Here is a 17,349-nt window from a genome sequence, read left to right on the forward strand (position 1 = left end):
AAACATGGAAACCCTGTCCCCTACAGTACCTACAAGATCTGTTTGTCCTGTATACTCTTAGGTATTTAGAGTATCACACAACGTACTCCACATTAATTTTCAAATCCATATTATCGAAGCATTTGGTAAACAAGAAAGTCGTCAGTTTCTTCTTAAAATCATTAATATCATCCGTTTTTTGTATGTCTAGTGGAAGCTTGTATATTCTTGGGGCTTCATATTTAAAAGGTTTGGAACCTATAGCTTGAAACCATCTGTAACTATGCTCGTGTCGACACGATTTGTTGGCTGCACGACATGTAGCCCTTAATAAATAATTCCATGTTTTAAAATTATAGAATATTTGTTTTGCAAATTCACCTGTTACAAAATTTGAAACAATTACTTCATATTAATTAATTATACCATCATCATTATTTCTTCCTACGCATATTAATGCAATGGGCCTCGGTTACATTTCGCACAGTCGTCTCTATCTTGAGTTTTTTAATTCAGTACTTCTCCATTCATCATCTCCTACTTCACTCCTCATAGTCCTCAGCCATGTAGGCCTGAGTCTTCCAACTCTTCTAGTGCCTTGAGGAGCACAGCTGAACGTTTGGTGAACTAATCTCTCCTTGGGAGTGCGAAGAGCATGTCCAAACCATCTCCATCTACCCCTCACCATTATCTCATCCACACATGGCGCTCGAGTAATCTCTCGTATATTAATTTTTCATAATTTCCAGAAGCAATATGTCATTCTCCATTCATCATCTACTTCACGCCTATAGTCCTCAGCCATGTAGGCCTGGGTCTCCCAACTCTTCTAGTGCCTTGTGGAGCACAGCTGAACGTTTGATGAACTAATCTCTCTTGAGGAGTGCGAAGAGCATGTCCAAACCATCTCCATCTACCCCGTACAATGATCTCACCCACATATGGCACTCGAGTAATCTCTCGTATATTAATTTTTCATCTCATACTTCACGCTTCATAGTCCTCAGCCATGTAGGCCTGAGTCTTCCAACTCTTCTAGTACCTTTTGGAGCTCAGTTAAACGCTTGGTGAACTAATCTCTCTTGGGGAGTGCGAAGAGCATGTCCAAACCATCTCCATCTACCCCTCGCCATGACGTCATCCACACATGGCGCTCGAGTAATCTCTCGTATATTAATTTTTTTTTTTTATATTTGCTAGCCAACACGACAGAAACAATATTTCGAATTTAATCAGGTGTCCTTTCTAGCCACTACGATCTCTTTAAAAGCTTAACGACAGTGAAATCGAAAATGCAAAATTTATAATTTCAAATACATCATCCTACCTTTTTTGTTTTTATATTTGCTAGCCAACATGGCAGAAACAATATTTCGAATTTAATCAGGCGTCCTTTCTAGGCACTACAATCTCTTTAAAAGCTTAACGACAGTGAAATAGAAAATGCAGAATTTATAGTTTCAACTATATCATCTTATAATTTTGTTTTAATATCCAGAAGCAGTATCACATTCCTTCCACCTTTTTGTTCCTAATTTTCTTATAAGTGGGTTTGCCCTTGACCTTTCCCAGTCGTAAGTATTTTCCTATTCTGTTTACATAGTGTAGTCACCACCACTCCTTTTGCTTACTCGTTAAATACTAATACTTTGCGTGCAATGGGTGTACTTCCTATCATGAATACTAAATGTGTTTACTGCCAATGACTTGAATACGTGCCCTGCCAACGCATTGTTTGTATGTGTACGTACACATACACACACATATATATATACAGTGTGTATATATATATATATACTGTATATATATATATATATATACTTTATATGTGTATATATATATATATATGTGTGTGTGTGTATATATATATATATAGATATATATATATATATATATGTGTGTATATATATATATATATGTATATATATATATATATATATATAAATATCCCTTTCTGAGTGTGGATACCTTAACGTGGTGAAACTAGTAGTACTAGTCAGGGCCACCTAGGCTAGGTCTATCTGCTGAGTCATCAGCAGCCATTAGCTGACACTCCTTAGTCTTAGCTTGGGTGGATATGGGGCTTGGGCGCTGATCGTATGTAATATATGGTCAGTCTCTAGGGCATTGTCCTGCAAGCGTAAACAAAATAGAAAATAAATATAACCTACGAACGACTGCTTTGTCTGAAGTATATAAGTGAACTTAGTCACGACAGAGAATCAATTGGTACTATCATGTTACTGGTTCACACCAAGACCACTGGGCCTCGAATTCTCTCTCTCTCTCTCTCTCTCTCTCTCTCTCTCTCCCCTCTTAGATCCTCCCCTATTCTATTTTGAACTAATTCCCTAATTGGTTAATCTTGTCCTTTTAACATTTCGTATTTGTTGATGGGAAAAGTATTGTATTGTTAAATGTTTTTTTAATAATGAGATGTTGAAAAGAGAGAGAGAGAGAGAGAGAGAGAGAGAGAGAGAGAGAGTATAATTTAATGACAGGTAACTTTTGACTAGAATATTCTTATAACGTCTTTAGAATATAAAAACACCAAGCATTGTTTCATGGATTTGAGAGAGAGAGAGAGAGAGAGAGAGAGAGAGAGAGAGAGAGTAAATGAATGTCAGGCGTTTACTAAGGTATTTCTAATATCTTTTAAATAGAAATAAGCAATCATTGTTTTATGGATGAGAGAGAGAGAGAGAGAGAGAGAGAGAGAGAGAGAGAGAGTAGAATTCCAATGAATCTGTGAGAGTGAGTGAGTGAGTGAATGAGACGCTACGGCAGAGAGTGAGAGCGTTGACCTAGACATTGTTGGTTCTCTCCCGGAGGGTTGGGAGGGGGGTGGGGGGGGGGGTGTTGAAGTCGGGAGGGTTAATACCCCTCCTTGCACTAAGCAGTTGAGAGTCTCTCTCTCTCTCTCTCTCTCTCTCTCTCTCTCTCCTGTTCGATTTTGCATTTCTTTTTCTTTCTTATATAAAAGATTATTTCGAGTTCCAATTTTGTGTAGAAAATATGTATGTATGTAAGTTGGTAAGTGATTAAATATGTATGTATATGTATGAATTTTCAATGTATATATATTTTGTAGCTTTGTAAATGTGTAATTTTGTAATAGTACTTGAATAATGTGTACACAAGTACATAAGTCAATGAGGCTTACAAACTTAAAACAACAGTCTATTTACCATCGTAAGATGAGAAAATGAACAATCTGTCATGAGAGAGAGAGAGAGAGAGAGAGAGAGAGAGAGATTTAAAAATCGTGGGTAAATTGAAATCAGGATGACGTATGGTTTTACCTTTTTAAAATTGTATTTTTACAAAACAGAACTTTTAACGACAGATGTATAACTCACTATGCTCAACAATTGGCCTGGCTGAAACCCCTGTGGGAGAGATGACAGTTATGGTTTTACTGGAAATTACTGGGAAAAACTGGTTGATCTAGAAAGCAGGAGGGATGATGTGTGGGAGGAACCAGAGTATTTATATATATATATATATATATACACCATCAAAAATTAATGGTACATATTGATAGATATGGATGTGCACCCCCCTCACACCAGGGTATAACTACTCCCTCTCCCCCCCACCCAAGGGCCTTGGATAGGTGAGTGTGACTGGATATATATATATATATATATAGATATATATATATATATATATCCAGTCACTCACCTATCCCAGATATAATATATATATATATATTGTATATATATATATATATATATATAGGCTATATATATATAGGCTATATATATATATATACTCCTGGTCTTTATTATATTGGGGAGATAGTGTTTAAATATGCATGCATGCATTCAATTAAATACACATGCAGAAATATATATGATTAAGCCTACCCTAGATCAAAATTTAAGAAAACTCGACATACAAACAACTCGACTTACAAACGGCTATTTGGAACCTAATTAAGTTTGTAAGCCGAGGACCTTTATTAATTTTCCCCCCAAACACAGATCGCACATTTCGTCCTGAAGTGGGACATCTCCATTCTTAAAACAAACCATCTTCATTTCAGCATCAACCTCTGACGTTTTAGCTGGTGACCTGCCTTCAGGCATTGATACCCAGGAGGCCCTCGATAAGTTAATGCACGAGATGGGACTTGCCTCCATGCCTCCAGGTCCTCAAGTTTTGGCTTTTAATGATTTTTGTTCATTTGTTTCAGTGGCTTGATTTGAAAAGGTGATGGGATTTTCATTTACAGCTTTTTGTTCTCAGGTGTATATTTTTTGGCAGAGCAAGCATTTGCACTTAAGTTTACGAACAGCACTGTACCTTATTTTATAGATTTGGTAATGGTTTACACTACTATATATTTGTACAGTTTTAAGGATATTACCATTGTCATATTATAAATGCAATTTATTTGTGTATTAATTGCACATTGTCGTACTGTCATGGCAAATTGTATTGCTGTCACAACAGATTAGCAAATTGTATTGCTAGGACACTGCAGGTTTAAAGAAAGATACTTCAGCACAAAGCACTATTGTAGGACAGTGCCTAGTAAGCAGTTGTCGCTTTTGCTGAGAGAGGAAATAACTTCAGAAGGGTGAAGAGGTTCTGTACTAGAGGTCAAATATACTGTAGTAATATTCTTGCCTCTGTGTAGAGCTGCAAGTTTGATGTGAAAGGTTCTAAACTGCTGGAATTTACATTCCTATACTATACTGTACTGTACTCCTCTATTAAATTTATAATTATGCACGGAAAACATGTACTGTGTGTACTACTGTATGCTGATGAACCTTTGAATATGGACAAGTGAGTAGTATAGATAAAAGGTAATCTAATATCTGGGAGGGTAGCTCTGTAGCCAAGGGAACATTGATGATATAGGAGAGGTCATTGTATGTTTTTCACTCTATACAGTTTTGTATTTCTCAGAGGGAAATAATAGCATTATAAGAATATGTAAATGATGTCCACTGGCCACCAAGTTAGATAGTTGTAGTGCCATCTGAAGAATTTGCTCTTGATAAGAATGGGAAAAGTTGAGTCAAATGAAGTGGGACAGCTAGGCACAACACAAACTAAGGGAATGAATAGGTGAAAAGTATAAGACTGAAAGCAATGAAGGATGGATGCTGTATGGCTATTTGTAGAGAGAGAGAGAGAGAGAGAGAGAGAGAGAGAGAGAGATTGATTGTATTTGTGCTGTTGCACATTTTATTCTACATTTAATCTTGAACTTTTGTTGTTATTACAGTACACTACATTATTGCCATTGCCATTCAACAGTTTACTTGCTGGTATTGGCTTACTTTTGAATCTTTCCCTCTCTACGGGGATAAGTAATTGTGATTTTTTAATAAGTAAAATTGAATTTTTAATAAGTAAAATTGAATTTTTGTGAACCAGCTGGCTGTATACTGGAGCTTTGTAGTAAATGTATCTGTCTATTAAGATTTAGTATTTGCTTGGACTTTGGTTGGTCTGCTTTCAAAATCTTGCATATGGGAACTGTGTTGGATATTGATTTCATCACCGGTGTAACAAAAATTGGACTGTTGTTTGATCTGACAATGCTGTATAGTATCTCAATTTATATAAAGGAGAACTGTATCTACTAGGAGTGGAAATGTGTTTTTTACTGAATTCATTCCATATGATGATTGCAATAAATGGGGAAGGTGGAAGGTTGCACTTTTATAAAAAGAACTTTTTACCTGTGTTTGATTGGAATATTACAAATATATTATATGTAAATAGTGCTATAATACAGTAGTACCTCGGTTCACAAGTTTAATTCATTCCAGGAGCGAGTAACTTAAAATGATTGTAATATGAAACATTTTCCGATAAGAAATAAAGGAAATTCGGTCAATGCATTCCACAAGTCTGTAGATACAAATACTGCACACTTTAATGATGAAGGATTCTAATAGAATTTAGTGAATAAGTTATAACCTCTAACATTAGAAGTTAATGTGAATCAATGATTCACTAAAAAAATAAATATTGACAAATTAATTAGCCCTTTACCTTTGAGGTGAGTAGTGGCTGGCCTGAGGGGGGATGAGAAAGGAGCAGGAGGTTACTGCTTGGAGGGAAAATCACTCTCTAGGAGTATTTAAAGGTTAAAGGTTAAAGGTGACTGGTTTCAGTTCCGGTTCCATGAGAATAGATGCTCACCAGAACGTCAGCCGGGCAAGCCCAACCCCCCACTGTGGTGCCCTACCACAGCAGTAGCTTCCCCGGTAAACAGCTTAAACTCACGGTCCTGGGCGGGAATCGATCTCTTGCCATGCGAAATGCTAGGCAAACACGTCACCACTGTACTAGCCAGGAGGCTAGGAGTTCTCTCTCTTGAAAAACGTTCGCCTATCCTTTCTTTAAAATAGCATGAAAATGGGGTAAAAATGGCATGAACACTGCGTGTGAGCACTGATTGTGCGGCATATTGGTACCGCGTGACTGATTTCATGCTAATCTTGTTAGTACTGTACTTGTCCACCAAAAATGTGCTTACAGAGCAATATTTTTTGCCCGCTGATCGATCCATTGCTCGAAAACCAAATCTATTTCTGGGTCGACCTGTGACGCCCGGTGAAAAGGGTCCTTCTTATCTCTTTTCTGATATAAGTACTTCCAAATATACCAGAGAAAGTTAAAGCATGGAATGCAGAGGTTATTTATATCAGAAAAGAGATAAGAAGGATCCTTTTCACCGGGCGTCACAGGTATCTCCCCAATAATAGATTTTTCCTTCGTCAAAATCCCTTTTTATGCTCGTGTAACGATTTGCTCGTATTCAGAGTTACTTGTAAACTGAGGTACAGTACTGCTGTATATATACTGTATACTGTATATATTGATTTGATGAATTCATTATAAAGAATTTTCAATTTGGTGTTGTTTATGATTGTTGATCAATTTATTGATTGAGTGTTACCTAGTATCATGGTAGCCAAGGTCAGCAACACCCTCATGATTGATAAAGATTAACCCTTTCGCCCCCAAAGGACGTACCGGTACGTTCTTGCAAAACATTGTTATTTACATGTTTTTGCATGTTTTTAATAACTTTATGAGAAACTTCAGGCATTTTCCAAAAGAATGTGACCAACCTGACATCTCTACGACAAAAATTAAGGCTGTTAGAGCAATTTGAAAAAAATAAATACAGTATAGCAAAATGTGCTTGAAATTTAACCTTATGGCGAGGGGTAAAAGGGTTAAGATTTAGGTAATTGATTTGCTATACTAGAAACATCCATTACATGGCATTCTAAGTAAATACTTAATAATGTAATAAATGTACTTCTATGGGAGAAAATTTTCAAAAATAAAAAAAGCAGAAGTTATATAAAGATGATGCATGATAGGTTTACTTTAGAGAAAATAATACACAAAAAAAAAAGTTTGAAATGTTAGGGACGTCAAGACACCGATGTAGAGCATTTCAGCCTCCATAAAATTATCATCAGCAGGGAATACAGTATGTCATATTCTACAGCATTAGAAACCTGTCCCTCTCTCTGAGGGACTTGATATTTCTTAAAATATTTGTTCATATTTTATGTGATTTGCAGTAGGTTTTTAAAAATACATATTCAATGTTATTTTAACTGTTTGATATTGGCTCCTTATTTTGTTTTTATTACTCTTTTCAGATGTTTCTGAATCCAGCAGCGATGATGATCTCATCAGCAAACTATCTAGTGATTTGGAGGTGAGTAGTAGCTGACAATTATTTTGTTGGATAAAGAAAGTGTAAAGAATGCTAAGTTTCTGAGTAATAATGTAAATTTCAAGGATACCTGTTATCAAACTTTGAGTGCACTTTTTAGACTTGAGAATAATTCAGTATACAGTTCTATATACAATATTGCTACTTATAGATTGTCAGCTCACTTTGTTTGAATTATTTAGTTCTTTAAGATTGCCTAGGCTAGATTGTGTACAGAGTGTGACTTCCAAGAGTAACAAAAATTTCACATACAAACTCCATTCCTTTTGTTTTACTCAATGCAGTGAGAAAGGGCCGGTCGTGAAGGGCTACTGGTTTGAAACAGATTCCACTACTCATGCCTTGTATCCGCTGATCATGGGCTTGCGTTTTTTTTCCAACCCCGCTCCACCTCGTTACCCTCTGTCTCTTATTGGTGTATTTCCAAAATTATACAGTATCCAAAATTATTCTGACTTTTGTTTCACACCACTATTGTTCCACACCACCATGGAGGTTAAATTCAAGGTTTTCTCTATGTGTAAAGGTTTCTGCCAATCTTAAATGTGTCATATAAGTGGTCCCCTTTCCACATTCACATGTCAGATGTTGCTGCTACACACTCTTGCAATGGACTGTTCCCCTGCTTCAAGTTTACCATATAGCCACTTTAAAAGCCAAGCTAAGGTAGTTATCTACAATGGAAACGGATCATTCATGAAAGAAAAGGCACACACATGTAGAAAAAATAGAGACAGAGAGTAAGGCCGGTGATCAGTGAAGACATGGCATCAGTGGGAGGAATTCATTTAAAACGAAGTGCCCTTCTCTCTCGGTTATTTTTCACTGCGTTGAATATAGAATTTTTAACTTAAAATACTGTAACTTGTTTTGGGAAGAGAACATAGGTCATAGATTGAATTAATAGTGACTGTATGTCAGTAATGTGGGGGAATTTGTGTACGTTATGCAATTATTATTTTCTTTTCTAGATGCCACTTCCCCTTGATGGGTTTGAACCGGTATCTTCATGGCCACCAAATTCCAAAAACATCCTAGACTCTTTTACCAGCAGCGATATTACGTCGGTTTTGAAGTCAGAAGGTAATATATCTACAAAAAAATTTTTGCTTATTAAGTTTCTCATCTATTGTTGATCGCTTTCATCTGTGTGATAGCAATGATACAGAATCAAGAAGTTTGAAAAGTAATAAAAGAAAGAATGATACAGACTCAAGAAGTTTGATAAGTAATAAAAGAAAGAAAATGGTATCAAAATCAGCAATAAGGTTTTAGAAAATATGAAACTTGATTTTTCACAAGTTAACATGTTGATGGAAGGCTGTGAGTTTGCATGTTTAACTGTAAAAGGATTGTTAAAAATGGGGTCCAATATCTTAAAACTCGCCCAGTTTGTATATTAACAACTGTGGAAGTTTTGTTGTCCTTTCCATGAAATTTGGAGATTAGAAACTGCAATTTATTTTTAGCATTGATATTGGAATAGAATAAGCAAAGTAGTTTGTAGAGATACAATGTTTTTCCAGAGGAAATTAAAATTCCATATCTGAGCAGATGCTTTAAGTCATTCTTGATATCAGTTTAATCCTCACTGGTATAGAATTGACTTTGAGAGAGAAAAATTTAACAACTATACTTTTCTCTATTTTTTAAAACTTTCTTAATACAGTATTGAAGATTTATATTCAAGCCAAACTTTTTATTTTATCATTAGATTTCCAGTCATTCATAAGTTTACTCACAAAATACTCTGCTTTACAGGTGACTTCTCGGCTGAAGAGCTTTCCAGAGTTTTCTACCCTAATATGGAATGCAGTGATGGAAATGACAACACAGGGTTTACCAACACCAGAGTAGAGCATAAGGTACTTGGACAGCGCAATATTACGTTTGTTTTGTACATTCATACTTGTATAGTGAGCCATATTGTATTCATACTTAGTACAGTGAGCCATATTGTTTTATCTGTGACTAAAACCAATAATTTCATTGCATCCTTAACTTGCAGGTGAAACAGGAACCTCCGTCTCCTCAAGGCATCCTTCAAATGCCCCCCTCTCCGGATGACAGCCATGACATTTGGGAGCTCCTTTGCGATCCAGATATCAAACCAAATCTCAAGGTATGTGGATATTGTTGTACTGTACTGGACAAAAATTATGTCCAGCTGTAGAAAGCTATACATGTACGGTATTATTTTAAGATGTACTACCTATTAAAAAAATTCAGTAGAATGGTAAATTAAGCAAAAACTTTTATCTACTTTATACATCAGTACAATAATGTATATGAGTTGTCATAATGTTTGTAGAACTAATCTTTTCTTTGTTAAATTTGGCATTTAACTTTTTAATTTTGATTATGAAGCTCTAGTTAAGTAACCCTTTCAAAACTATTTGTAATGTTAGAAAGCCATTTCTTGTACATTTTATATCTGATATGTTTTTTCCAGGCACTCATAACTCCCCCAGTAACACCACCACAGAACGAGGGATCCCCTCCCAACAGCCCACAGCCTCCATCACCAGTTAGTTCTTCAACCACCATCATGTTGTCTCAACCGTCGTCGCGATTAAGCCAAGGGGTGATGAAGAGCTCGACAAATCAAATATCTCAACCCATCAAAGTCCTTACTGTAACAACTAGGAATGGTGAGTGTGTTAAATTAATCAAGTTTAGAATTGTATTTAACGATTTTACTTAAATTTGGTCAGATATAATGAAATACTTAGGATTTTTCCTTTGAAGTTCTTAATTATTGCAATTTTTTTTCATCAACCCCCTTAGAAAAGTAATTAACATACATCATCATATACCAAGGCACTTCCCCCAATTTGGGGGGTAGCTGACATCAACAATTGAAACAAAAAACAAAAAAAGCGGACCTCTAACTACAGTATATATTTACTCCCTTGCATTATTAAATGTGTATTCATGAGCAGTTATAACAAAATCTTTGATTGTTTAGTTTAACCAATTATAATCACAGTACACACTTTATAATATAATGAAAATGAATTAATTGTGTAGCTGTTGCAAAGGCTGTTATCCTTCCAATTGTGTCATGTTTGTTGGAATAATTTGAATCTTGATATCTCTTTGATGAATGAAATAAATGATGAATAGGTATGACATTGGTTCTGTAAAAAACTGCACATAGCTCAAAGTATTTTTGTACATACATATATACCAAGGCACTTCCCCCAATTTTGGGGGGTAGCCGACATCAACAAATGAAACAAAACAAAAAGGGGACCTCTACTCTCTACGTTCCTCCAGCCTAACAAGGGACTCAACCGAGTTCAGCTGGTACTGCAGTATTTTTGTAACTTGCCATTAAGCCAGATTAGGTATACTGTATTAGAAATGTTGCTAAAGATACTGTCAAAAATATGTACCCTAATATATTATTATGTTTTTGTAGGTGCCACAGTTCAGGGATCAACCAAAACAGGTCGTATCACCAAAACAATGAAAATCCAGCCTAAGGTTGTCACAAATAACACATCGCAGCCACAGGTCATAAGCATTGTCAATTCTTCTAATGGACAGAAAATTACTATACCTAAATCAGGTATGTTGTTGCATTTATTTAGCATGGAAGACATAGTATTACAAGATTAATAAAGACCATAGCAGCTAACCAGAGATCTTTAATTTTGTTTCTATTTGTTCTTGGTTTTAATGTGTCAAATATAATAGGTGTAATTTATTTGTATTATCCTTTTTAGTCTTTCAAACTAAATGGTTACTATACTGTATAGTATTTCATTTTTTATTGGTTGATTTTTTAAGATGTACAAAAACATTCAAAAATTTTTATAATTTTTTGTTTATACTTGGTAAAGTAAGCAACAAAGGAAAAAAATGAGAACAAAATAATTTGACAATCATTAAAGGTGTTTCTGTGAATTTCACATGATAAAGCTTAAAAATTTCAAATTTTTGCAGTATAAATGTTATTAAAGAATATTGTATTTATATTGTTAACCCTTTTACCCCCAGGCTATTTGGAAATTTCCAACCCTTAACCCCCAGGGGTTATTTTTTTTAAGCACATTTTGCAGTATATTTTTTTTAAATGGCTCTAACAGCCTTAATTTTTGTCATAGAGAGGTCAGGTTGGTCTCATTCTCTTGGAAAATGCCTGAAGTTTCTCAATAAATTATAGAAAATATGCAAAAAAAAATTTAAATAGCAGTTTTTTGCAAGGACGTACCGGTACGTCCATGGGGGTAAAGGGATGAGTTTTGTGAAACGTACCAGTACGTCCTTTGGGGGTAAAAGGGTTAATTATTAATTGTAGTTTACTCCCATAACATTTTTCATTTTGGGTATGTAAAAATATGCAGCAAACCTTTGAAATATACATCTTAACACAGGTTTCTAATTACATTACAGTATGTGTTCATTAGATTTGTTTTTATCCTTTTACATTTTAGCTATTGATCTTGTTATTAATGCAAGTGAATTTTATTTTCAGTTGTGACCACTAGAAGTTTATCTACCACGGGTGCCAGGGTTGTCCAGCTGAAGCCACCGCCACCAACCACAAGAGTGACAACCTCGTCAGCTATTTCCAATCCTATTCCCTCCATCATCACAACTCAGGTTTGTCTAACTACTGCGTATGATTTAATTACCTAGTCTTGTATGTATCAGTGGAATTTACTGATGTAATTGAAATTTTATATTATTTTTATTATTATCATTATTATTATTATTATTATTATTATTATTATTATTATTATTATTATTATTATTATTACTTGCTAAGCCACAACTCTAGTTGGAAAAGCAGGATGCTATAAGCCCAAGGGCTCCAAGAGGGAAAATAGCCTAGTGAGGAAAGGAAATAAAGATATAAACTATAAGAGAAGTTTAGGAACAATAACAGCATTAAAATTAATCTTTCATATATAAACTATAAAAATTTTCAAATAAAAAGAAGAGAAATAGATAGAATAGTGTGCCCGAATGCACCCTTAGTCAAGAGAACTTTCATCTGTCTTTTAATCTTTCACTCAATAGGTTGCCTACTTTTAAAAGTTATGATTATTATTGTAAAATATATTACTTATCGAAAGTGAAAGATTAAAATTGTAAAAGATGTGCATTTGTTTCACCTACTGTCATTTGTAATTACAGATTGGTAGTGCTTCGACGGTGCTATCTAATCCATCCCCCGCGACAACACCATTGACACCACTAGCTCCAGCTCTTACACCAGGAATGAAGCAGGGTAACATTCCAGATGTAAGTGGTAATAGTTAACTCAATGTGCTTTTCTAGAAGATGCTCTAACAAGACTTAAAGTCGACTGCTTGATTTGAACTAATGGGAATAATCACTAACGTAGAGTAAAATTTGCATGTAGTCATTGATAGTTTTTGAAGTGGAAGTCCTCTGTAATATGATTAACAATGAACAAGTAACCTTGAGAAAGAAATGGGTTTAGGTTCTCTGGATCTGACCAAATGAACATCCTGTATTAAATTTATCAAGTTCTCTCTCTCTCTCTCTCTCAAATTGATGAAATAGTGGTTGTTTCTTTCCATTTTAAAGTTATTTATAGAATATCCCAGTAATCACAAGTTATCTAGCATTAAAATTTCTCTCTCTCTCTCTCTCTCTCTCTCTCTCTCTCTCTCTCTCTCTCTCTCTCTCTCAAATTGATGAAATAGTGGTTGCTTCTTTCCATTTTAAAGTTATTTATAGAATATCCCAGTAATCACAAGTTATCTAGCATTAAAATTCTCTCTCTCTCTCTCTCTCTCTCTCTCTCTCTCTCTCTCTCACACACATTATCTAGTGTTTTCTCTTCTCTCTCTCTCTCTCTCTCTCTCTCTCTCTCTCTCTCTCTCTCTCTCTCTCTCTCTCTCTCTCTCACACACACACACATTATCTAGTGTTTTCTCTTCATGAAGTAAAAGTAGTTTAAAGACACAGTCATACCTCAATTAGGATTTTTTTTTAGAAAAAGGCTGTGAAATAGTTGAACTATCAGAAAACTAATCGTATTAGTGACGGTATTGATTGGCTTGTAGGGATTTGTGCCCTGGTAGTTTCTTGAAAAGTCAATTTGTGCAAAGTTTTCTTTCTTTTAAACACAAAGTATGTCAGTTATTATGTTTAGCTAGAAAAATAAAGAGAAATCTCATGAACCTAACCATCTCACTTCTCTAGGTTATTCATTTATTGTCTTTAGGTCCTTATACATATTGTAATTAATCTTTGTCCACAACTGTTACACTTATTTCTCAATAAAATAAATTTAATCTGATAATTCCTCAACATTTTCACAGTTGAAAGCTCTCAAGAGACAGCAGAGAATGATAAAGAATAGAGAGTCTGCAAGTTTATCCAGAAAGAAGAAGAAAGAATATGTCACTGCTTTGGAGACTAATATCAGTGTTCTTAAAAGCGAAAACCAAAAATTAAAAGAGGTAAGATAAATATCACATCCTAAAGTGGTAGTACTGTAGTTTCTGTATTGGTCTGGAGTGTTAATTTTTTACTGTTTTTTTATATTCATTTGGCTGAATATCTTATGTTAGTTCATGTTTTTTCTTCCTTGAACTCTGGCACGATCTGTGACCTAATGAACTCATTATTATTTTATTTATTAAAACCATTTATTTTTTGTTTTTTTCTTCCTTGAACTCTGGCATGATCTATGACCCTCTAATGAACTCATTATTATTTCATTAAAACCAGTTATTTTTTGTGTAATTTGTTGGAATTTTAAATGATTGATCCTTCTTGTTTCTCATGCTTTGTTCTTGGCTAATTTCATATACTGAAGTTGTGGATGTTAGCTCTCTTTTCTTTACTTATTTTTTTTTTATTTTCATATATACTTTAGTTCATCCATCATCCTTATTTGAACATCCTTTCTATTATGGCATTCGTAATTTAGATTATCTTCTTTTAGTGGAGTAAAAGAGCAAGACTCATACAATACATTGTTATTCTTTAAAACCATGCTCTCTATTCCGTGATATTTTTAAAATGTAAATGACCAGTAATATTAGAGTTAAATTGGTAAACTTTACTGGTAAAATATATTATAATTAAGGACTATTAATGATGCTTGGATTTATATTTTTTATTGCTTATGATTTTGTTTACATCTTTTATAGGTACATATGATATTACATGAAATGTTAAGTTTGAAACTGTAAATTGTACCTCATTTATTTTATGATTTCATTAACAGGATTCTTTTTATTTACAAATAATGTTTCTTATATTTTCCTTAAATTTATAGCTACTTGACCAGAGTCATTTTATCTCTTATATAATTAGAGAAAGAGATATGTTTCTTTGCAAGACTATATTGTTTTATGGAGCTATGAACTGAAGTTTTTTTTTTTTATTTTGATGTTGTAGGAAAATGTCCGTCTTCACCAGAGAGTTACTACTCTTGAATCAGAGTGCAATTCCTTAAGACAAGCTGTAGGCAGAAATCCAAGTAGAAAGACGACTACTGCTTTATTTGCACTCATCTTTCTTTTGTCACTCAATTTAGGACCATTAACGTAAGTATGTGTACATATATTGGAGGAATTTATGGAAAGGATATTTTTAGGGGGACCAGTGTACTTAGTAATGCTTTGGTCTGTAATTGAATAATTTTTATTAGATTATCATTGATAAGTTGAAGTTTAGTTCTGGTTTTCTGAACATGATTTGCTTCATTTTATTTTCAGTAAACCATACAAATTTTTAAAACTTCCACTTGTTGCTGTACTAACAAAAATAAGTCAGGCAAAGGTTAAACATATCTTGTAGTTTTTCATCACTAGAAGATGAGTAAGATATATTCCTTGTATAGGTATTTATTCTTACTATATTTGGAAAATATAATATATGTATTTGTCATTAGAATATACCGTTTATTTCAATTTCTTTTCCCATATTGTTTGGGTTAGTTGATAAAGTTTTGAATTTAACTTTTCCAGGGGTATTCTATTAAGTAGTGGGTCCACAATAACGTCCCTAAAGACTATGATGCAAGGCAGCGAGCCATCCAGTATCACATCTGGATTCAAACACAGATCTCTGTTATGGTCTGGAGACGACGTTGCAACGGCCGATGACGGAGTTTCGTCGCAGTTTGGATCAAATGGATCCTACATGTGTCCCATGTACATCAATGCATCTGAAAGTTTACGGTACGTTTTAGATATTTTGCTAGGGATTCAAGCTGTGATGTAGGTACTGTGTTTTGATCGGAAAAGTACATAGAATTTTGATAACTTCAGTTATTCTATAATTTTTATTGTAGAACTTTGCTGGTACATCACTGATTTGTAAGAGGAAAATTTGAGAGGAAGATTAAGGAACAAAATTTCAAGCACAAATAAATATTAATTGTTTGGTGAAATTAGGTGGGTTAAAAGCCCTCATCAGTGTTATTACTTTAGTTTTGAGTTTCCTTGCTAAATATGTCAAATAATGATGCCTATGCACATATACTGTACTTTTATGTCGTAAAGTAGTTTGTATTTGTTACGATAATCAGTAATGTTAAATTTATAAGTTTTCTAAGAAGAGAGAGACAAATATCAGCTAAAAGCATTAGAAGAACAGAGTAATACAACAAGTTAAGCAAGTTTTTCTTAGAACTTGAAGGAATGGACAAGAATGAAAAATAGGCTAAGGAAATTTAAAGACTGCTTCTTGGAATCCGGTATAAAGTGTAAGATACACTGTACTGTATATAGTATATTAATAGGGGTAGTATAGATTATTGGCATTAACTGGTAGCTCATTTAATGCTAGCATTGTGAAGTGAAGAAAGCTCTGGGTAATAGGAGGATAGATGTGAGAGAGGCAAGAGAGCGTGCTAGAAATAGGAATGAATGGCGAGCGATTGTGACGCAGTTCCGGTAGGCCCTGCTGCTGCCTCCGATGCCTTAGATGACCACGGAGGTAGCAGCAGTAGGGGATTCAGCATTATGAAGCTTCATCTGTGGTGGATAATGTGGGAGGGTGGGCTGTGGCACCCTAGCAGTACCAGCTGAACTCGGTTGAGTCCCTTGTTAGGCTGGAGGAACGTAGAGAGTAGAGATCCCCTTTTTTTGTTTTGTTTCTTTTGTTGACGTTGGCTACCCCCCAAAATTGGGGGAAGTGCCTTGGTATATGTATGTATGTATGTATTGTTATTCTTGGTCAAAGCAATAATTATAGATATGTATGTCAGTTATACATCTCCTTTGCCCAATTATTTCTATATTCAAATTGAGATGGGGATAGGAAAGGGGCTATGCTATGATAGGAGTAAAATCATAAGTTGGAAGTTTGGCTACTTGAGCCACTGTTGAATACCTTTGAAATTCCTGGGACCATGACAAAACTTATTTAAAGTTAAAATTAGTAAGGGCAGGAAAGAGGGTTTTTTGGGGGGGTTTGAACCTCTGAGAAAAGATTTCACAAGGAAATGAGTTTTGAAGAGGTATTTTTTTTTTTCTGAAGGGGAGTATTATACTTTAGTCTATTCAGAGTGCAAAGCATGTTCAACATGGGACTAGTAAGGTTGTATATCTTTGAACATGTGTGTCTCTCTCTATTATTTCTCATCCATGTGCTACTTAAAAGTGTTATTTATTATGTATATAGTACAGGAAGCTTCATATATA

The 17,349-nt window shown here is 34.6% G+C and overlaps 1 protein-coding gene across 4 annotated transcripts in view; it reads left to right on the plus strand.

The window, feature by feature from the left end:
- Positions 1 to 17,349, plus strand: part of Atf6 (bZIP_ATF6 domain-containing protein ATf6) — a 109,816-nt gene that overhangs the window by 87,647 nt on the left and 4,820 nt on the right. For 2 of the 4 annotated variants that reach the window (XM_068381890.1, XM_068381888.1), the window contains exons 2-13: positions 4,028 to 4,132; positions 7,629 to 7,687; positions 8,677 to 8,788; positions 9,467 to 9,570; positions 9,714 to 9,827; positions 10,158 to 10,356; positions 11,130 to 11,279; positions 12,189 to 12,316; positions 12,854 to 12,961; positions 14,011 to 14,151; positions 15,098 to 15,246; positions 15,670 to 15,882. In XM_068381890.1, coding sequence (XP_068237991.1) covers positions 4,028 to 4,132; positions 7,629 to 7,687; positions 8,677 to 8,788; positions 9,467 to 9,570; positions 9,714 to 9,827; positions 10,158 to 10,356; positions 11,130 to 11,279; positions 12,189 to 12,316; positions 12,854 to 12,961; positions 14,011 to 14,151; positions 15,098 to 15,246; positions 15,670 to 15,882 — 1,582 coding nt within the window. The remainder of the gene's footprint in view (positions 1 to 4,027; positions 4,133 to 7,628; positions 7,688 to 8,676; positions 8,789 to 9,466; positions 9,571 to 9,713; positions 9,828 to 10,157; positions 10,357 to 11,129; positions 11,280 to 12,188; positions 12,317 to 12,853; positions 12,962 to 14,010; positions 14,152 to 15,097; positions 15,247 to 15,669; positions 15,883 to 17,349) is intronic. The other 2 variants (XM_068381892.1, XM_068381891.1) reach the window with 1 other exon arrangement.

Source organism: Palaemon carinicauda, chromosome 10, assembly GCF_036898095.1.
Source record: "Palaemon carinicauda isolate YSFRI2023 chromosome 10, ASM3689809v2, whole genome shotgun sequence".
In the NCBI taxonomy this organism is placed as follows: domain Eukaryota; kingdom Metazoa; phylum Arthropoda; class Malacostraca; order Decapoda; family Palaemonidae; genus Palaemon; species Palaemon carinicauda.